The sequence below is a fragment of the Rhineura floridana genome, chromosome 2 (genome assembly GCF_030035675.1).
Source record: "Rhineura floridana isolate rRhiFlo1 chromosome 2, rRhiFlo1.hap2, whole genome shotgun sequence".
NCBI lineage: Eukaryota > Metazoa > Chordata > Lepidosauria > Squamata > Rhineuridae > Rhineura > Rhineura floridana.
Genome location: NC_084481.1, coordinates 207,279,172 through 207,302,024, shown reverse-complemented (window position 1 = coordinate 207,302,024; position 22,853 = coordinate 207,279,172). Strand labels below are relative to the sequence as shown.

Here is a 22,853-nt window from a genome sequence, read left to right as displayed (position 1 = left end):
ACAAGGTCCCAGGGTGGGATTGCAACAATTTAAAATACAATGTTAAAAACAGTTCACAGCAAATAACAATCACAAGGAAGGGGTGGGTCCTAACAGTATATATCCCAAGTGTCAAAAGCCAGGGTAAAGAGGTGCATCGTCAGCATCTGATGAAAACTTTATAAGGAAGGTGCCAGACCCACTTTGTGGGGAAGGAATTCAACTACTTAATGTAAAGGCAAGGCACCAAATAATCCAGCAGTTTAACTTCATTAAACTGCCAAGGTAAATGGTTTCCAGAGACTGCCAGCACTCAAGGGATAGTCTTCATCTTGTCCAACGTTCACTTCCTGTGTGGTATTGTGAGCACAGGTGTTGGGTACTCTTCTGGCCTCTCATCTCTCAGCAATCCATTTCTGCCAAGTAAAAAGATGGTTTTGCCAGCTCTGAAGAAAACAGATAAGCTGCTTTTTCATGTGCGTTCTTTTTTTATGCAGATAAATTGTTGGGTGTTGTAAACTACATAGCAGTAAAAGCTGGTTATATGGATGTTTTGTCCGTGGTTGTTGTTGTTATGTGCCTTCAAGTCGATTACGACTTATGGCGACCCTATGAATCGGTGACCTCCAAGAGCATCTGTCGTGAACCGCCCTGTTCAGACCTTGTAAGTTCAGGTTTGTGGCTTCCTTTATGGAATCAATCCATCTCTTGTTTAGCCTTCCTCTTTTTCTACTCCCTTCTGTTTTTCTCATGTCTTCTCATGATGTGTCCAAAGTATAATAACCTCAGTTTCATCATTTTAGCTTCTAGTGACAGTTCTAGTTTAATTTGTTCCAACACCCAATTATTTGTCTTTTTCACAGTCCATGGTATGCAAAAAGCTCTCCTCCAACACCACATTTCAAATGAGTTTATTTTTCTCTTATCCACTTTTTTCACTGTCCAACTTTCACATCCATACATAGAGATCGGGAATACCATGGTCTGAATTGTATTGTTGCATTTAGGGTTCTGCCCGTGTTTCTGTCTCCTTTTGCTTTTGCTTTCCTTCTCTCTTTAACCATTTTAAGAGTTTCTTCAGTCATCCATTGAGCTCTCTTTTTAACTAGAGGTACTGTCTTTTTGCATTCTTCCCTGGTAATGTCTCTTGCTTCACTCCATAGTTCTTCCGGTTCTCTGTCAACTAAGTTTAAACCCTCAAATCTGTTCCTTATTTGATCTTTATATTCTTCTGGGATGTTATTTAAATTGTATTTTGGCATTATGATTGCTTTGTTGTTCTTCTTTAGCTTTACTCTGATTTTCGATACGACCAGTTCATGATCTGTACCACAGTCTGCTCCTGGTCTTGTTTTTGCAGAAAGTATGAAACGTCTCCATTTGCTGCTACCAATTATATAATCAATTTGATTCCTATATTGACCATCTGGTGATGTCTATGTGTACAGTCGTCTTTTCGGTTGCTCAAAAAATGTGTTTGCAAGAAACAAATTATTGACTTCACAGAATTCAATAAGTCTTTCTCCTGCTTCATTTCTGTCTCCTAAGCCCCATTTCCCCACAATTCCTAGTTCTTCTCTGTTCCCTGCTTTTGCATTCCAGTCCCTCATGATCAGAACATCTTGTTTTGGTGTGTGATCAACTTCCTCCTGTACTTCTGTGTAAAATCTTCCCAATTCTTCTTCTTCTGCATTTGCCGTTGGAGTGTAGACTTGGATGATGATTATGTTAATAGGTTTCCTGTTTAATCTCACTGATATAACTCGCTCAGACCTTGCGTTGTAGCTCCTCATTGCTTTTGCTACATCACTTCTCACTATTAAAGCAACCCCGTTTCTTCTTAATTTCTCATTTCCTGCATAAAATATTTTGTAGTTGACCGATTGAAAAGTCCCATTCCCATCCATTTTAATTCACTCACGCCAAGTATTGTAATATTGATACGTTCCATTTCTTGCTTGTCTATTTCTGGCTTTCCCTGGTTCATGCTTCTCACATTTCATGTTCCTATTGTGTGTGTCGTACAACTCCGGACTCTCCTTTCGCATCTGTGCACATCAGCCTCTGTGCTTCCTTTTGGCTTTGACCCAGCTCTGTCATTAGTCACGGCGCTACTCGTACTTGTCCTTTGTTCTTCCCCAGTAGCTTGGTGAGTGCCTTCTGACCTGGGGGTCTCATTTTCTAGCACTGTCTTGTGTTGCATTTTGGATACTCTGCTCATAGGGTTTTCGTTGTAAGAGGTATTCAGAGGTGGTTTACCATTGCCTTGCTCTGAGTTTGGATGCATCTTAGTCCGGTGTCTCAGCTTTGACCATTCCACCTTGGGTGCCCTGCTAGGAGTCTAGCCTCTTGGCCTAGACTCCTGATGGCTTTGCCTTCTTCAACACTCTCAGACCCTCTCACCATGTTAAGGTGTGCATCCTAGAGGTGCCAAATCCAAAAGTGCATATAACAGAATAGGACTGGGCACCCGAAGAGACAAATAGCATTCTCCAGTTGTTTCATTTACTTCATAAGCTTGCGTCCCCCGCACAGGAATATTTGAGCTAGTTCACAGAGCCAGCTTTCTCCCATAGTCACTGCAGTTATCAGGATTGTGTGGTTTAGTGGAATGGTGGTTGTATTTTATCGTATCAAGAAACACTAGTTACTACAAGCAAGCTTACCAAGTGGTTTCTCTGTTACATCTGAACCTGAGGTGGCTGTACACATTCTGAACCAGTTCCCGGATTCAATGATGGATTGAATGAAGGATAATAAATTGAACATAAATCCTGACAAGGTGGAAGACCTGTGGGTGAGTGGGTCCAAGATTTGGCAATATGCCTACCCTGTATGGGGTTGCACTCCATGTGCACTTTTGAGGTACTCAGCTGGTGCATCAGCTGCCACCGTTCCTGGACAGAGTGAACTTGGTCACTGTGACTGATGGACTGATAACCTCAGGGTTAGACTACTGTAATGCACTCTGTGTGGGGCTGCACCTGACATTGATCTGGAAGCTCTGGCTGATGCAGAATGTGGTGGCTAGGCTATTCTTTGGGGTGCCTTATCACATATACATTGCCCTACTCTTAAAAGAATTGTATTGGTTGCCAATAAGCTACCAAGCCGAATTCAAGGTTTTGGTTTTGATTTATAAAGCCTTAAATAACTTTGGATCAGGTTACCTACAGGAATGCCTTCTTCTCTTCATTGAATTCATCTGGTGAGACCCTCCATGTGTTATCATAGCCAATGGAGGCTTGATCAGTGGCAAGCAGTGAGGGAACCTTTTCTATTATGGTGCCCCTTATGTGGAGCCACCTTCCCACTGAATTGAGGCAGCTGCCTTCATTGTTCAGTGCCTCCTTAAAACTATGTATCCAGACCTTCGGTGGAAATTGGTTCCAATATCTGCTGGAGAGTTTCTCCCACAAGTTCCAAAGAGCTCAGAAACCTGCATCACAGTAACTTGGAACAGCTTTCCGTGTGGCTGCCCCTATTCTGTGGAACAGCATTCCTGTTGAGATATGACAGGCACCCACTGTTTGCCCTTTCTGGAAAGTATTGAAGACATTTTTGTTCTGGCAGGCTTTTCTGACTGGATGAATGGGTCTCTGCCATGGGTATTTACTTTGTGTTTTAAACTTTTTAAAACTGTTTTTATTGTACATCACTTTGAAACTATTGTAGAAGGCGATTAATTGATTATGATGTTGATGATAATCTGAGCTGTTTAATTCCTGTCACTGTTCAGAAGCATTTATTTTATTGCATTGTGTTTTTATTAATGTATTATATTTTAAAATTTTGTACACCAGCTCAAGACTTTTGTGAGAGGTGGCATAAAATTGTAGTAATAAGTAAACAAACTTACATAAATCTGTATTTATCTCCTGATTGGATCAATGGTCTCCCCACGTCACATGGGACCTAAAAGAATTGGTAAATTACCTGCCAGCCAAGCTGTGTAGCCTGGTGATTGCTTTGGGGCAACTTGGCTGGTCTTTACCTTGGGATATGTTTTTTAAACATTACAAAGATAGCTAAAGTCTCCAGTTTCAGCTGGGAACCTTTCTGTCTGTCCATGAATTAGCAACCGTTATTCATAGCTTTCATAACATTAAGGTTAGACTTTTGCAATGTGCCCTGTGGGAAACTGCCTTTGATGACCATCTGGAACTTTGCCCTTTTCATTGTGTTATCCCAAAGTCAGATTTTAATGGCAAGGGCATGTATGAGGTTCTCCAAAGTGGTGGGTCTCCCTGCCTCTGAAAGTTTGACATAGCCTAAACCTGATGATATTTTCTGGGACTGCTGTAAATCTGGGCTCAGTTTTCGTGACTAGGAAATATGAAGCAGTATGATAATTTTAATTAATTTCTTTCTCTGATATATTTTTAATTGAATATACAAGTCTTCAGTGTCTTACTGAGTTCTGTTACTCCCCTGTGGGGTTAAAATAAATAAAAATCTACATACGCAAATAGTTTACTTTTGATTTCTAATTCTGCAAGCATAAATATTTCCTGTCTTTGCTGGGTACATAAATGTTGCTCCTCAAAGTATCAATGAGAGGTTGGCAAGAGCTTTCTTGGGACATCTTGCAGTGGGTGTCTCTGAATAACTTTTCATGTGATTTCCTCTGAAGCAAGTCAAAATAAGATGAGCCCTCTATAAAGAATGGAATTTTTGCAAGCGTATGTTGGCTTAGAAGCTGTATTTTTGTTATTAATATATAATTTTCTGAAGTTGTTATTTGTGCTCTAATGGTTTTGTGATTTTATCCTTCAACTAGAATTATCAAATATGTGCCAAGAAAACCAAAGTCGAGTTGGCTGGTTCCATCCTGGAGGAAATGCAACATTGAGATATTAAAATATTCTGCATCAAGCCATTTGATAAGGGCATGATCAGGGATTTAAGGAGACAATTTAGTGAGATAGAATAAAAAAAATACTATTTTTGGTTGCTTTAGTAGAAACCTATAATGTAGCAAGAGGTTTTACTGCTAGTATTGTGTACATTTATTCCATTCTTATGTTTAAGGAAGAAGTTCTCAAGTGTGTGTTGATGGTGGGGGAGTTCACTTCTAGGAAACAAATGAGAGGATCTTAACAATCTCAGTTTCATTTGTTTCCTGGTCCTCCCAAAAATGTGTCTCAGTTAACATTGCAACCATCACATAACATTCTCATAGCCTCAGCAAGCTTTTGAAAGTAATACATGGAGGAGACAAAAACACTTTATGGCTGAAGGTATTAGCTGGGAGGTTGCTGAAGGAGAGGAGGTAACTTCCTAGATGTCTTCCACAAGATATCATAGAAGGACGTAGCTAGAAGTCTAGGAGCAAAGAGGCCTGTTGGAGAATGTTGGCAAGGAAAGGAAGGGGATGGGTTTTCATTGGATTCGTGTAGTTAACTTGAAAAGCCCTGTTGGATCAGACCAAAGGCTCATCTAGTCTAGCATCTGATTTCAACTTTTAGATGCCTTTCCTTTAGTATCAGTTGCTCATTGCCACATGCAGAACAAGAGATAGGGTCCTGATGCCTTGCCTTACCACCTCCTGCTGAACTCAGTAGCCCAAGGCCATTGCTGCACTTACCCTTCCTAACACACTTTTCTGTATGGCTTATTTAGCACAAGCAAGTCCAGACTCGGATCTTTAGAAGCATTATCTCAGTGGTCTGTGGAATATATTGTTGCTCGTTACAACAGTGCAGGAAATCAGTTCCATGTGGATTCTTTCCTAAATGTTCTTCTTTTTTTAACAGTTCCTTGTCTCTCAGTTGTTAAAGAGATGGTCAAACGGCTGCAGGAGCTTCGCCATACTGAACAAGTGCAAAGAGCTTATGCTCTTAACTGTGGAGAAGGGGCCACTGTCAGTTATGAGATTCAGATCCGCGTGTTGAGGGAATATGGACTTTCTGATTCTGCTGCTGAGCTCTTGCAGGTATGAAACCCTGACCATAAAGGCAGCAGACACTTACAGTGGTGAGAAGAAGTTTGTGAACCCTGATGTTTATTATGGAAATTCCATAGTTTTATCGTGATAGGCTTTGTGAATCAAAGCCAGTCCTTTTCTAAACATCCACTAGGGTTTATCTTAACCAGTTCTCTGTGTCTTATGAAATCAAATGCTGCGTAAATTAGGAGAACAATGAGTATGTAAGAGTCAGGGTAGATGCAAAAGTAAGTGAGCCTCTGGTTGCATCAGCTCGATTAAAGGGAATGATTGGAATCATGTGCTTAAGTAATTAGGTAGGTCTGCATGGGTGAGTTGTTTATGAGGCCCCACCCTACAAAAGGATCAGAAGCTTTGAGTTGAGTCTTCACTATACGGTTGTGTGGAAATATGTCATGCCACGATCAAAAGACATCTCTGAATTATTCTTGCTCATCAGTCTAGAAAGGGCTTCAAAACCATTGCTAAGGATTTGGGGCTGCACCTATCCACTACCAGACAGACCACAGTCACTCTACCCAGGAGCGGTCATCCTACCAAAACCTCTCCAAAAACAAATTGGTGCATCATCCAGGAAGTCACAAAGAACCCTAGAGTAACATTCAAGGATCTGCAGGCCACTTTCACCTAATGTGACTGCTTATGACTCAGTGGTCAGGAAAAGACTGAACAAGAATGGTGTTCATGGGAGGATAGCCAGGAGGAAACCACTACTCTTTAAAAAAAGAACATTGCTGCCCATCCCAAGTTCACTAAAGATCACATAGATGATCCCCAAGACTCCTGGAACAATGTTTTCTGGACAGACGAAGCAAAGGTAGAACTTTTTGGTCTCAATGAGAAATGTTATGTTTCGCAAAAAAAAAACCACACTGAATTTGAACAGAAGAACCTCATCCCCACCGTAAAGTATGTGATGGTTTGAGCCTGCTTTGCTGCTCTGGACCTGGACAGCTTGCCATCATTGACACAATCATGAATTCTCCAGTGTATCAGAAGATTGTAGAGCAGAATGTCAGACCATTAGTTTGAGAGCTGAAGCTGAACCGAAAGTGGGTCACGGAGCACAACAATTATCCTAAACATACAAGCAGATCTACCGAAGAATGGCTGTGGAAGAAGAAATTCCGTGTTTTAGAATGGCCTAGTCAAAGTCTGGACCTAAAACCCATTGAAATGTTGTGGCAGGATGTGAAGCGAGCGGTTCATGCAAGGAAGCCCTCAAATGTCACTGAGTTGGGGCAGTTCTGTAAGGAGGAATGGGCCAAAATTCCTCGAGACCCATGTAAGAGACTGACCAACAGTTACAGGAAATGCTTACTTGAAGTCATTGCTGCTCAAGGGGGTGCCACCCTATACTGAATCTAAAGGCTCACATGTTTTTTCACACATGGATAATGACAGTTGAATCAGTTGTGGATGCATAAATTTTGAAAATGCATCATGTTTGTGTGTCACTTGGTTAATCAGGTTATCGTTCAACCAGGATTATAGGGTTAGATTAAGATCTATTGTGACAATCCTAAAGGGTTCAGACTTTTTCTTGCCACTGTCACTGTCCCCAAGTTGACTAGTTTATAAATGATCATTTTTTTCCTGTACTTGAAAATGGGACTTTGCGTTTATGTGTATGTAAGTATCTTTTAAGGATACAACAAGGATGATCAGGGGACTGGAAACAAAGCCCTATGAGGAGAGACTGAAAGAACTGGGCATGTTTAGCCTGGAGAAGAGAAGACTGAGGGGAGATATGATAGCACTCTTCAAGTACGTGAAAGGTTGTCACCCAGAGGAGGGCCGGGATCTCTTCTCGGTCGTCCCAGAGTGCAGGACAAGGAATAATGGGCTCAAGTTGCAGGAAGCCAGATTTCGACTGGACATCAGTAAAACCTTCCTAACTGTTAGAGCCATACGACAATGGAACCAATTACCTAGAGAGGTAGTGGGCTCTCCGACACTGGAGGCCTTCAAGAGGCAGCTGGACAGCCATCTGTTGGGAATGCTTTGATTTGGATTCCTGCATTGCGCAGGGGGTTGGACTTGATGGCCTTATAGGCCCCTTCCAACTCTACTATTCTATGATTCTATGATGTGTAACAATTTTGGAGTGACCGGAGGAAGTGTAAATGGGAATGTTAGGGAGCATTCCTGCTATATTTTTAGGCAAGGAAAGAGGATGATGGATATGTCGGATGACGGAGGCGCATCAGATTTCCTCCTGTCTGACTGAATAGCAGGTTATTCCCACTACTCCTTTGTACTGCTCTGCCCTTAATGTTCCAACTGAGAGATCCTCAGAAAAATAATCCTGCACCCAACATACAAGTTGTTGTTGTTAATAAAGTGATACCAACTTGCGTGTCCCATCAGCACAAGGACTCCCACTTGTGCAATGAGACTTGCCCCCTCTCCTCCCCCCATGCCCACCCCAAATCCTAGTGTAAAGCCTACATTATCACGCAAATTTGTTCGGGGGAGGGGGAATAAACAAATCTGACAATTTCTGTTCTAAACAAGAAAGGCAGATAGCTTTTTAAAAAACAATGTACTTTCTAAAGAAATCATAGAAGGAGCCACCCAGTGGTGGTCTACAAAATAAAGATTTGCAAAGAATTTTTTTTTATGCTGTTTAAAAATGGAACAGGAGCACCATAGTTGAGTCTGTATTTTTGCACTGTCCAGAACTTTAGTCAGATGCTCCAAAATTATTGCAACTGTCATGTGCATTTTTGCTTGCAAAATAATTATTGTTCAAAACCTCCATTCCCTTACCTGCTTATTGATGTGGAAGAAATGTAGCTAGGAATTCAGCTGTGTTAGCAAAACTGGTCATGCATTAGGATGCCTTGCTTAACTTTTTGTGTTGTTGCAATATGGGCTGAAGACCAGGATTTCATGAACAGATTATTTAAAAAATGCACACAGGGTGGGGACAGATAATGCAGAAGGAGGCCTAAAACCAAACAGTGCCCTGGCCCCATAGCAGAAGTTCATACAGATTTCTCCATCTCTTTTGTATGTTTTGTCTTTCTCTTGCAGAATCCTCACAAGTTCTTTCCAGATGAGCACTTTGGAGATGAAAGCCCACTTTTGACCTTGAGGCAGCCAGGGCGGTGTCGTGTGAACAGCACACCCACAGCAGAAACCATGTTTACAGAATTAGACTCTTTTGTGTCCTTCCATCCACCGCTGCCCCCTCCTCCGCCTCCTTACCATCCACCTGCTACTCCAGTTCACAACCAGTTCAAAGTCGGATGGAAGCAAAGGGCACAGAGTCAGCATCCCTCGCGTTCCTTTTCTTACCCTTGTAACCATTCACTGTTCCACACCAGAACAGCACCTAAAGCTCCCCCTCCCATGTACTTAGCTGGTGTCAAAGCCACACCTCCTGATTGCACTAACACCACAGGACTGGGAAGACAAACAGTTGCTGCTGCAGCAGCAGTGATGGCTGCTGAAAAGCAAGCAGTAAGTATCCTCTACAGGCTCACATTATGCACATTCCAAATGTATGGATGTTAAGGAAGAGTGATGCTTTATCTTGGCGATGTGAACAGGACTTGATATTTACAAGAGCCATTTGGAACTTACCAATACAAAAAGCCTTCAGTTTCATCACAGAGCAACTGTATAGTTGTCTGGAAGTATACTTGTTACTCCAGAGCTTGGAAGATTACTTTTAAAAAATAATAAATTACAGTTACAATTACTTGGCCAAAAAAGTAGTAATTACAGTTACAATTGCTCTGAAAGTAACTGATTACTTTACTTTTTCTCAAAAGTAATCACTACAATTACATTTCAGTTACTTTTTTTAAAAAAATGCCTACAAGGTGCTGGCCTTGGCTGCTTCACATCTAAGTAGCCTAAAACAATATTAAAACTAAACACACACACACAGGGGGTAGTAGAAGGGTTTGAATCCCCACATAGCCATGAAGCTCACTGGGTGACCTTGGGCCAGTCACTGCCTCTCAGCCTCATGAAAACCCTGTTCATAGGGTCACCATAAGTCGGAATCAACTTGAAGGCAGTACATTTATTTTTTTTATTTTGAAGAAGATGATTATGATAATGCAGCATTTCAAATTAATTCTGTATGACAAGCATTCCATGCCAAGCTTGGAAAACCAAGGAGGAGGTATAAAATGTAGGCAAAAATACTTTTGACAAAATGCCATTTATCCTTTATATCTATATCTATAATTAACAATACAGCTGAATGATGTATGTAAAGTATTTTTTCTCTTTCCCTTTTTTATTAGTATTTTAGTACTACTGCTAAAGTTCTGATGAAAGAATAAAACATTCATTAGCCACATTCAATTGGTTAGAACACATCACATAAATTCCACTGAAGTTGGAGTTTTTGCCATAGAAAAGGCAAAAATACATACCCTATGATAGCCCAATAGACAATCAGAACTAATATAAAACCCTATTGCTTCTCATTTGCAAATGTTGCAAGATCTAAGGTAACTCTAGATCATGTGAGTTCAGGTGATGAATGTTATGTAAATTTGTATAGATATTAGCAGAGATTGTCAACAGTCTGAGATGTGTGAGTGCCAATGTGTGCGTTTACCTAAGTGGCAGGCTTTTACCCTGCACTGAGATCACTGAGACTTAAGACTTAGTAAAATAAGAAAAGCTATTTTATTTATAGAAATACATAGTAGATAGGAAAGGCATACCTAGTTCTAACTAACTTGGAGGCGCAACACTCAGGTTTGGGAGTTGCCCTCCTGGCTCAGGAGGGAGAGAGCAGAGACAAAGGTGTCTCCTCTCTCTTGGATTACTTTATTGCTTAACTGCATTCTGTGTTTGCCTCTGTAATTCTCACTTTTTTTTACCCACTGTTTGAATGTCTTTTGGGAATGCCTACTGATTATTTGTTATCATTTTGGGCTGATTACCTTCAGCTATTATCTCACCAAAGTTACATACACATGACAGATTTAAAGCACATTTCCACCACCACCCCAAAAAAGAATCCTGGGAACTGTAGTTTGTTACGGGTGCTGGGAATTGTAGCTCTGTGAGGAGTAAACTACAGTCCCCAAGATTCTTGGGAAAAAGCCATGTGCTTACATGTATGGTGTCTACTGGGAGACCCTTACGGATTGATTCTATACTCCCAGAAGTAAATCCTATTTACTGCTATGGGAATTACTTCCAAGTAAGTATGCTTGGAATTGCAGCTTTTAGGTCATGCTTAATAGCCACCTTGTATCAAATTGAACAGTTTCCAATCAGATTTAAATACTAACCACTTAAACTGGTCAGAGTGTCATTCCCTCTATTTCTGAAGCTCAGGCTGGAAGTGTTGTTGCTTATGTAGCCATGGTATCACCATCCATACCACACATAATAAGGAGTATTAGTGGGCAAGAGGGAACCCCAAGCATTGCAGAATACAAAAAAGTGAGAGAGAAAACAGAAAGGGGATGACTCCCAAAACAGCCCAAATGAGTACTGAGCATGCTCTGTTATGAAATGCTCAGTGGCTGTGTGAGTGAGTGTGTATGTGTGTGTGTGTGTGTGTGTGTGAGAGAGAGAGAGAGAGAGAGATCTCAGCTAACAGAAAATTATAGAATAGTAGAGTTGGAAGGAACCTTTAAGGTCATCGAGTCCACACCCCTGCTCAATGCAGGAATCCAAGTTAAAGCACACCTGACAGGCCAATTCCCCCCACAGAACTCCAGCCACAGAATTGTCTGAGAAGAGGGGCTGACTGTTAAACCACTCTGGACATTGGAGCTCTGTCGGGAGAATAGGAGTCTCCTGATAACACTCAGCACCCGTCACAAACTACACTTGCCAGGATTCTTTGGGGAAAGTCATGACTGTTTAAAGTGGCATAAATGTCTGGCGTGGGTGTGGCCAGAAGGTCATCCAGCGAGTTCATGGCTGTGGTAAGATATGAACTCAGAACGTCCCAGCTGCACCCAGCATGGAACTACACTTTCAGCAGCAAATACCAGAAAACCAACTAAATGTGTGCTGTCAATGTGCAAAGCATTTGCTGGGGTGCATTTGGGTAGGTGAAGCAGGAGATAGATGGAAGGGGCTGTTTTCCATGCCTGCCACTTTACCAGTGCAATGCTCCATGTTTTTCCTTATTGACCTCCATCAGCTAGGGAAAAGTGGCCAGGGAAGGGGTTGCAGATAAAAAGTTTCAGCAGCAAATTACCCCCTCTCATCACTTCTCCCTAACAAAATGTCCCCCACATCAGTAGCAGACACCAGCAAGAAAGTTCTTTTTTGAGTTGTAATTCAGCTCTCGTTCTGTTAATTCCCAAACTACACCAGTTGTCATTTTGACCTACATGCATAGGGAGAAAGACAGTGTAAAGGGTGTGCACAAGGGGGAGGGGATGACAAAGGATTTAGGACTTAAAGATTTAATATTCCATGAGTAGAAAAAAAATATCCTATGCAAATGTCTATATTATTGCAGAAAAGTTCAGTTCTACATATGTTTGCCATCTTTTCCTCAAGCACAACTGTTTTTGAGATAACAGTCTTATTCTCTCTTGCCCTTCACCAAAAAGCCATGTTAGTTGTCCAGTATGTGAAATGACTGCAAGCAGGTGCAGCCCAAGACATTTTGCTACTTGAAGCAGAAGAGCAAATGGTGCCCTGCCCCCAAGTCAAGGTACCATAGTACCATAGTACCATAGCTTGAAAAGTTATGTTGGCATTTGAGGCAGAAAATCTCACAAGTACCTTTTCCTGACAGTAAATATACAACAACCAAAAATTAAAGTAGCTAATAGTTTGTTGCATGGTGCCCCAAATTAGTTGCTTGGGGTAGTCATCTCTTGCTGCCTAGTGAGAGTCTCTCTATGAGAGGCACATAACTGAAGCAAAACACACAAACAGAAGTATGAGACTGCACCTACCTCCTAGTCTCTTGCCAGTTCCCAATTTTCACCCTCTCTGGAGGGGTGCAAGGACAAGTGGAGGGGATGCAAAGAGGGTGCAAGGACAAGCGGAGGGGATGCAAAAAGGATGCAAGGACAAGCGGAGGGGATGCAAAGGGTGCAAGGACAAGCGGAGGAGATGCAGAGAGGGTGCAAGGACAAGCGGAGGGGATGCAGAGAGGGTGCAAGGACAAGCGGAGGGGATGCAAGGACAAGCGGAGGGGGTGCAAACAGGGTGCAAGGACAAGCGGAGGGGGTGCAAACAGGGTGCAAGGACAAGCGGAGGGGGTGCAAACAGGGTGCAAGGACAAGCGGAGGGGATGCAAGGACAAGCAGAGGAGATGCGAGGACAAGCAGGGGGTGCCAGGAAGAGCAGAGGGGGTGGGCGAGCAGGCTGAGGGAGGCAGGATGAGCGGGGGGGCAGGGAGTGTAGGCTGGAAAGGGTAACACATACACTCACCTCCACAGCTCTTCACTTCCATTCTGCTGCTTCTGCCTTCTACTCCTCCTTGCCCTCCAGCTCTGTCTGACTCTCCACTTCCTCCCTCGTGCCTCCATAGAGCACGAGGGAAGAGCTAAGCAGCGCAGAAGCCCAGTTTGAGGCACATATCTTTCCTCCACCATTCCACCAATCACAGCAGCAGATGATTTCCCCTGCTTCCCCCCCCAGTAACATCCAAATGTAACGCAAAAAAGTTACATTTGCAGCTCAAAAGTAATGAAATTACCACACGTGCTGTTACATACAAAATGTAACGAAGTTACCCACTCGTTATGCAAAAAAGTAACAAATTACAAGTAACTCGTTATTTCTAACAAGTTACTTCCAAGCTCTGTGTTACTCCATAGTGGTCACATAGACAACCATTATATACCTTCTGTCTTGTTTTGTATGTAACAAAATAGCCCAACAGAACCATCCGATGAGGTGGATCTTTGTGATACACATAGGGACACTGGAAGCTGCCTTATGCAGAGTCTGTCCACTGGTCCATCTAGCTCAGCATTGTCTAGACAAATGGCCAGCAGCTCTCCAGGGTTTCAGATGGAGGTTTCTCCCAACCCTACCTAGAGAAGCTGGGGACTGAGCCTGGGACCTTCTGCATACAAAGCAGATGTTCTTCCACTTAGATGTGGTTCTTCCTCATGGCTTAATCCAGGTGTGGGGACCTTTGGCCCTGCAGATGTTGCTATACTCTACAACTCGCATCAGCCCCATCAAGCATGGTCAATGGCCAGGGATGATGGGAGTTGTAGTTCAGCAACATCTGGATGGCCAAAGGTTCCCCTCACCTGGCTTCTTGGATTTATTCAGGTACTTGCCATGTATGGTGCCAGGCTTGGCAGGGAGTACCACCTGCGTAAAATAAACGTATTTGTAAGTACAAGTGAAAAATCTACATTTGCTTTCATGGAGGGGGGGAAAGACTAGCATAGCTGGTAGCAAAATGAGTTCCTGCTCTCCTTTCAGTTTTTATTTTTGTTTTGTTTTAATCCCATCTTTAAGGGCTTTATTCTTTTCAAAACTCCTTAGAAGTTAAATGTCAAGGACCACATAAAAAATGGAAGAACTAAAAGAGTGGATTTTTGCTATAGCTATCATTGCACCACCATGTTTTACAAGCTTTAGAAAGTAGTATAGAAGGCATCCAAAGCTGAGGATTTTTGTTTCATGATTTCACTCATATCATCTTGTGTTCAGCTGAATAATGCATGGCAACATGCTGAAGAAGTGGGATAGGCTTAAAAGAAAATTCATGGCTTAAGGAATCAAGGCAAAGACCTATTTTTTGTACATACCAAACCTGATGATTCTCATGCAGGGAAAATACAGTGTCCAATATAAACATTTAAAAGTGGCTTGTTCTATAAACATAGAAAAGTGGCTTGGCCGCTGCTATATAAAACATGATGCAGACAGTGAGAAAGGCTGGCCTGGAACAAAGTAGAAAAAAATTGGTCACTGATGTATTAGCCAGGTGATTTTGGTAACATTTGGGTAAAATGTAAACTTGAACACTGGAAGTGCGTCCTCTTCAGTTAACAATTCCTCTCCCATAATAGGAATAGGTCAAATGCACTTCCCCTTCATTATTTTTGAAGAGTTGTCTACCCTTGTAATTATTCTTAAGAAAGTTGTGTTCAAGTCTAGATCATTTTCTCTTGCTAAATCCATATTGTTTGCTTGTCTGAGTAACAAGAAAAGTATTTTATTGGACAAAGCTGACTGTGGCTGCATGTGTGTGGTAGCTGGATTGGAATCCAGCAGCTTTTAAATCATTTGGAGCAGGAAATAATCTGCCATTGCATTTTTAGAACTTCTGGTTGTGCTGAGCACTCTGTCGCTGAAAACTATGCATTTCTTTTGGATATCTGCAGGTTTAAATCTTGCTTAACTCTGATAACTAAAGGTTTGTCAAATCAAAAGTAGCAGAGTTGATTGGGAGGTGGGGGTGGGGAATCAGGATTGTTTAAGTAGGTTTCCATGGATTTGTTTTGCAAATCAAAACTATACTTTGTTAAGTGTTCAGAAATGAAGTATGCAGAATTCAGACTGCCTGACCACTAAATTAACAGCCAGATGAGTGCTTGCTCAGTAGAGTTTGCTGACAGCTAGTTGTGTTTAAAAACAAATGCATTGTTTGACAGTGCAGTCCTGTGTGTCTCAGAAGCAAGCACCATTGAGTTCAGTGGGATTTACTCCCGGGTAAATATGTGTAGGATTGCAGCCTAAATTTCCAACAGATATTAAAGAATTCTTAATAGTACTTAATTCTTCATATCTGACTAATGAATTAACAAACCCAGTATGAACCTCATAATTACCAGTCCAAAATGCATCTTACAGGTGTTGCAAGCCATTCAGTACAACAAGCCTGCACATATGAAAACATTATCCCTCATACCATTCCTCCTACTGGAAGGAAGGGCAGGATATAAATCTAATAAAACAACAACAATAATAATACCATTGACTGTTGTCTGTGTATTACATGGCCTAATTGCAAAAGTACTTCATGGAGTTAAGTTCATCTAATGTTGAGTCTTGGCTTCACTTCACTTGCAATGATTTCTTACACTGATGTCAGTGTTTCTATGTTTGTTGTCAGTCGTTTCTGATGATAGCTGTTTTGGTTTTGGAAGTAGTAAACTGCTCTAAAACTGGTCACTGTAAGCTGCAAATGTATATAGACCTTTCTGAGCAGCCAACTCCTTTTTGGAGTTGGAAGAGCTTTTAAACCCATACGCTTTTGGTGTTAGGAAAAAAACTCAAATTGTGTTGTTTTTCTTAAATGGAGCTTGAGCTCTGAACTTGTAGCTGTTGCTTGTGGTAAGCTTGGACTTTCTTATGCTGAAATAGTTCTGGGGAAAGTGAAAATATGTTGCTTATAGCTAGAACACTCAAGGGAATAAATAGCACAAGGGAAATGGATGTTCTCTTCTCTTTTCTAGGGTACTCAACCTGTGCTCAATGAACTGATGCCAGATATTGCTCTGGGCGTGTCGACAATGTCTCTCAAGGACAGGAGGCTACCAGAGCTTACTGTTGACACAGAACTGAGCCAGCCTGTTCTGGAGGTTGGGCCAGGAGTACCCCAACATGTTTCATGCATTCAGACAAGGCACATACACAGTTCACGGAAAAAACATTCAGTTGAACAAAAATTGGATTCTAGAGAGAATCAGCAGGAATATCCAGATTTCTATGATTTCTCCAGTGCTGCATGCAGACCTTCTACTCCTGCCCCTGGCAGGCACACTCCTTCGCCTTCTCAATGTGTCTATTTTGGCCCAGATTTGTACAGCCACAAAGCATCATCCAGTGGTTTAAAGGCGTCCCACTTATCTAATCACATCTCTCCAAAAAAGCCTGAAGACTCTAGGAGAGAGTATGCACTTTCTCAAGAAGGGCATCCACATAGACAAAAGAATGAACCAATACACCTCGATGTCTTAGAACAACCTCCCCAGCGGTTGGACTTGGCATTGGCTGCTCAAGAGAATGCTGGGAATGGTCCAGTTCATGCAAGGGGGCGAGCAAAAATAGAAACTGACTTAACCTATGGGCTAACCTCTAGCCGGCCTTCTCTGCCTGCATACAGCTCAGAGATCCATGGAGAGCAATCCAGCCGGCGATTGGCAGACCTTGAGCCTTTGGAGTATGAAGCACAGAGAAATGCAGATTTGGAAAGGGAAGAAGCAGTAAGCAGAGGAAGGAGGTCTCCAAGCAAACCAGATTTCCTGTACAAAAAATCTGCCCTCTGAAAACCACCTCCACTTCTCTGTGCCTAAGAGTGGTGAAATATCCAGTCTTTCCCACCTTTGGCCTGACATTTGTTGGGCAATTTCATTTAATGCCAGCTGCCACATCAATTTTTTATTTTTGTATATATATGGCTTCATTAGAGATGGCATGCTATCAGTTTATTTGGAATGCTGCTCCAGGGTTTATGTTCAGAACATATTTTGTTAAGCCTCTTTTTAAAAAATATATTTTAGCTGGCACCTTTAGCAAAAATAAAAGGTAGCCTTTTGCACCTGTACATTAATTTTATTACTTTTGTACTAGTATGTTAAAACTTTTGTCATATTTTAAAGGATGTTCATACTCTTTTGGGGGGCTTTTTAAAAAAATCACCTTCTGGTTTCCTGTGTGCATTGGGTTGCACATTGAGATGTATTTTCTTATCAGATGGTGACAATGTCTGTCTTTATTTTTGAATGACTATAGGAATTCCAAAGAACAGCACATCTAAATAACTGCTCTGGTTTTGTCTGAAGCCTTCCTGGTCTACCACTAGTGCAAGAATCCAGCCTACTATGTATGCTCCGTTTACAGAGTCCATGGCAACTGGCCTTCATCTTGATGTAGCAAACCCCCGCTGATTATTGTGGCTGAGGTTTTCTGTGGAAATGATGAGTATAACTCCCTTAGGGTTCCTTGGAACCTCCCTCGTTTTTTTTTATGGGTTTTTTCTCATGCTGAGATAAAACCTCTGAGAAGCACTTAGTTATCTTCCTTGAGGACACACCTTATACTGCAGATTGTGACAGTATTGTAAACACTGTCATCAGGTAGGAGGGTTAGATGCTGCTACTTAACATCTAACACTGGTGTTATGCTCCATCTTAGAGGAAACTGCCTCTCCAGTAGACACCCCAGGAGTGCTTACTGCCTTCCTTGTTCTGCCTCTAATTAAGAAACCAAGGGCTTCAGTCTTAGTGATGTCATTGAGTACTCCTCGACCCTGTGAATCACTGGCTTGGTGAACAGAAAATATATTCAAGAGTCATGCCTATAGTTAATTAGCTGCAAGCAGTTTAGCACTTAATTTCATCCCAATTTTGTGTATGTTTTTGTCTTCTTAAAAAAGATTGTGGGGATTCCGTGATTTGATGAACACAAAGTAAAGAGATGGCTCTATTAGCTTAGAAATATCCATTGCTGCTAATGATGGCCATTTCATCATTCAGCAATTGCATGTACCTACCACGTCTTTTTGTTGCAAGTACTGGAAAAGCTCCCAATACCACTGTGTGGGTATCTCATAATAAACGCCTGACAATATGGTGGCCACCTCAAAGGTCCAGCTCTTCCATCACCTGAAAACCTCAGTCAGAATATTAACGAAAGGTTGTTCTAACCTTAAATCTGACTGTTTTTAGATACTTGACACTGTTTTAAATGTAAACCTTTTCAGTGTTTAATCACTTCTCTCAGCTCTAAAAAGAGCATCAGCTTTTGCCTTTTTGTTGTCACCTCCTGTTTCCTTTAGGGGAAAAACACTTAAAGGAAGTTCTGGAACCTTGATGTATAGATGAGAGAAACAGAAATCTGATCCAGAATTTTCACACTACATTAACTTCATTACAACTTAACCATGGTGTTATGTCTTTACAAAGCTTAAAGCATCTTATCCTATGCCTTTTTAATTTTGGTCACAAAGAGTGATGGGAATCCACTGTATTATCTAAGGCCTTTTATGGTATGTGAGGAGTTGGTAAGATTCTGTGAGATTGTCTTGTGGAGAACTTGGGATAAGATTGTCTTTGTTCTAATAGTTCCCACATACTCAAGCACCATGAATTATAATTTTAAGCCCTCTCGCCCAGATGAGCACACAGAAAAGCCAATGCCTATATTCTAGAATTTAGATGTTCTGTTACTTCGGGTAAGTCATTTTGTCTACCCCTAAATAGCAAATTTACTTCAGCAAATTGTTAGTGTAATGTGACTGGCTCTGTGCATGAGTGCCTCAAGCGGTAAATTCTCAATCTCAATAGCAGCTCTAGAGTTGGTTGAAATAATCCATCAGGATTTAGTTTACATGTGGTTTTTACTGTGGAGTAAGCTTGACAAGAAGCTTGTAAATGGATATTGGTTCCCAGCAAACAAAATGTAAAGCTTTTGAAGTCAAGTAGTATTTCAAACTCTGGATAAAAGCAAAGCCTGAAAAGGCACAGAATTTTGTAGCAGGCCTTAACTGAGCTATGTATAGACTTGCAGTAAGTCAGAAAGGGGGATGCATGCGTAAACAGTACTTATTCCCATAAGATTCTTCATCTTAATTAAACTAGATCCATTTCCCACCAGCTCTTACATTGGGTCTGATCACTTCAGTGCAGCTTTGGCAGGAGCTCTATTAGCTCTTTTTTGATCCAGTGTTGCCCTACTCCTTGTGCTCTTCCTTAAGAAAAGGCATATGTGTGTTGCCTGTGTTGGTATCTATGATTAAAAGCAACTTATGAGTAACTGGCCAAGTAAAGCCTAACTTTAGTATCCATGATACAGCTATTTTGTCAGGGGGTTAACTTGGCCAAAGAACAAACATGATTTGTGCCATAATTGAAATTATTTTTACATTCTGCTGGGCAGATTATTTATTTGGAACATCAATTACCTGGAACGTTTGTCCTCCAAAAAGCTGGTCTCATGAAGCAACAAGCAGGGCTGTGGAGTCAGAGTCGGGAGTAATTTTGGGTGAAGTCGGAGTCGGTAGAAATGTTCTGACTCCTTCATAAATGGCAAATGTATATTAACTAGTAATAACAAATTTACTGTAGTAAAATGGTAGCACAAGGCATTTTTTCATCACCACCACGTGAATCCAGAGCTTGGAAAAGTTACTTTTTTGAACTACAACTCCCACAAGCCCAATCCCTGGGGCTGATCGGAGTTGTAGTTTAAAAAAGTAACTTTTCCAAGCTCTGGATTCACGTGGTGGTGATGAAATGCCTTGTGCTACCATTTTACTACAGTAAATTTGTTATTACTAGTTAATATACATTTGCTATTTATGAAGGAGTTGGAGTCGGAATCGGGCAGTAGAAAAATAGAGGAGTCGGAGTCGAAGGTCTGGTGTACCGACTCCACAGCCCTGGCAACAAGCAAGTCCCAACTGTTCAATGTTGCAGTAATCGACAGCTATGCTTGTGTTTGGCATTTTCAATGCACAATACAATTTTAGCAGCTAAAAGAAATCTTTTGTTCCCATGAAGCACTTTTAAATAAATGTTAAGAAATTCCAAGTATTCAGTAACCATACAACTGGCTTTGAAAGAGAAATAATTGCTTACTGAACAATTGGTAAATGATGAAAGATGCTTCAGTATGGAAACTTAAAATTATCATCTCGGCTATTTCTGCTGCAACAGTACAACCTTGTCCAAAACTGGTTTGGTATGTATCCTGCTAGGAAAAAATGTGTGTTCTGATCCATAGCTGGGATCCAGAAGTGTGTGTGCTTCCATGCATATACTGTGTGTGTGGTGTTTTTTTTTTTAAATACCAGAGGTGCAAAGGGCTGTTGCCCCTGACCTGGGGTGTGGGTTGGGAGATGCAAGGGGCCTCTTACTAGAATGCAGATGTGCCGCTTTAGTTCTTGGCCAATGTGTTTACAATAAGTCTTCTAAAAGTATACTATTAGATCTAATTCTTCAACTATCCTTGTTGTTCTGTAAGACTACCATAACTGTCGTCTGTGACCTTCTGTTTCATGTTTTACTTCCTGTCTTTGATCTCTTTTTCTGCCTCTAAAAAGAGAGAATGAAGAGAATGGCCCTTTGCTGCTTGTTAGTTTTCGTTTAGACTTGGAATCTTACAAAATGTATTTTCGTCTCTTACGTAACTTATTTTGAAATGGGCTGCAGATGGCACTATTATTCTAGCTTCTCCTAATGACTGTATGTTTATGGTGGAGGGCTCTATGGAATGTTGGAGGAAGCTGAAAAGAGGAAAAAAGGTATTTCTATACTTGTTTGTATTTCTGGAAGGTGTTAAGTATCCATGATGTTACGTTCTTGTGCTTTTACTGATATAAAGTCAAGTGCCTTCAATACTAAAGGCTCAGAAATTTTCTTAAACCAACTTCATGTCCTATGCAAGTGTATTTTCTACAACCTGCATAACCAGTACTTTGTAAAACTTGTTTACGCTTCAATTGTACATATTGGTTTTTTAAGAAAATATAGTATTTTTTATTTAGGTACCTCTAGAATTGAATTCTAGTCTTGTGTGATGCATTGTAAAACAATACATTTCTCTTTTGAGTACCATTACAATTGTAAAAAGGTTTTCACTGGTTCTATTTTTCTACTGTTGCTGAGAAGCATGTTAACACTGACTTTATCCTACATATCGTTGGCATTTCAAATAAATGGCTTGTCTAGAAAAATGCATGTGTAAAGTTTCTTTGATTTAGTCATGGTAAAAGACAACAGTGTTCTACTTCTGTCCATATTATGTATAGAAATATTTTTTCTTATGGGAGACTAAAATACATTACCATGTCCAACTGCCAAGCACGGTCCATCTAATGATATTAATTTCCTGTTTTTTTAAAAAAGTACAAATTTAATAAAATTCATAGGCTATAATAGGGCAATACATTTTATTAGGACCAACTAAAATCTCACAAAGTAACTTTAGAACTCTTCTTGAGGCTGGGTATAAAACAGATCAACAAAGGGGTAGGAAAGGAAAGTTAGAAAAGGCTGGCTATGATGGGAAAACCCCAAGTATCTAATTTATAACAATTTGCAGAATTAGACTATGGTAGATATAGCACAGATACTTTAGTTGATTCTAATACAGCTATTATTGGCTTTTAGTTTTTTCCTATTAATGCACGAACATGGCTACCTCAATTGGTTTAACAATACCCATAAACCTATATACTCCATGGCTAATCTACATGTAAAGTGTGGGATTATCAAAATCTTTAGCTGCATTCTGCTGCCACAATAAACAATTACTTATCAGGATGGGAATTAGCCAATGTGAGCAAATCTGAGGCTCATACAGGTTTATTCCTGTTATGATAAACAATGGTTTATCGTTATCTAAATAGGTGATTGTGTGAGAACTAACCATACTAGGCTATGTGGTGCTAACTGGTATTCTTCCAGCAAACCATATAAAATGCAACATGCAATAGCTACTGTGGCATTCAGTGGACTGCACATATTGCATTACACTTTATGTCCTATGCTGTCTATTCCTGACGGGGTTCAATCTGGAGTGAAATCTTTGGTTTTAGAAACGATATCTAATACAATTCTACAAATATTGAAAAGCTTAAAGTGAAAAAAAATCTAAAACTAAGACATGGGCTGGGTGTAGTGAAAGGACATGCGCAAAGGGCATCGGACTGTAGATTTTTACTCCTACATCTGATGCTTCTGCTCTCAAGGGACTGTTCCCCTCGGAGAACTAAAGTTCCTGAAATCCTCATACAGGCTATTGCATCCTACCATCCAGAATATAGGAGTAGGACACTCAGCCTAGTTGTCATGGTAGTATTAAGCTTTGGGGAAAAAGTGGGAAAGGATTTGTTTATGGGGTTTTTTATGTAGAAAAGGAGACTAACTTCATTGCCATAAACTGACTACTGCAATGATACTGTGCAGTTTAACAATTCTGTTGTAGCAAAGACGAGGGGAGAGGGGACCACTTCTGCCAAAGCCATTCTTGTATTGTGCTTTGAATAGTGTATATGGAA

The 22,853-nt window shown here is 40.9% G+C and overlaps 1 protein-coding gene across 1 annotated transcript in view; it reads left to right on the top strand.

Annotated features, from left to right (window-relative positions):
* BTBD7 (BTB domain containing 7) overlaps positions 1 to 19,912 on the top strand; it is a 100,430-nt gene extending 80,518 nt beyond the window's left edge. Inside the window, exons 9-11 of the mRNA XM_061612011.1 lie at positions 5,736 to 5,914; positions 8,966 to 9,394; positions 16,306 to 19,912. Of these exons, the coding sequence (XP_061467995.1) occupies positions 5,736 to 5,914; positions 8,966 to 9,394; positions 16,306 to 17,118 (1,421 nt within the window). The 3' untranslated portion in view covers positions 17,119 to 19,912. The remainder of the gene's footprint in view (positions 1 to 5,735; positions 5,915 to 8,965; positions 9,395 to 16,305) is intronic.
* The last annotated feature ends 2,941 nt before the right edge of the window (positions 19,913 to 22,853 follow it).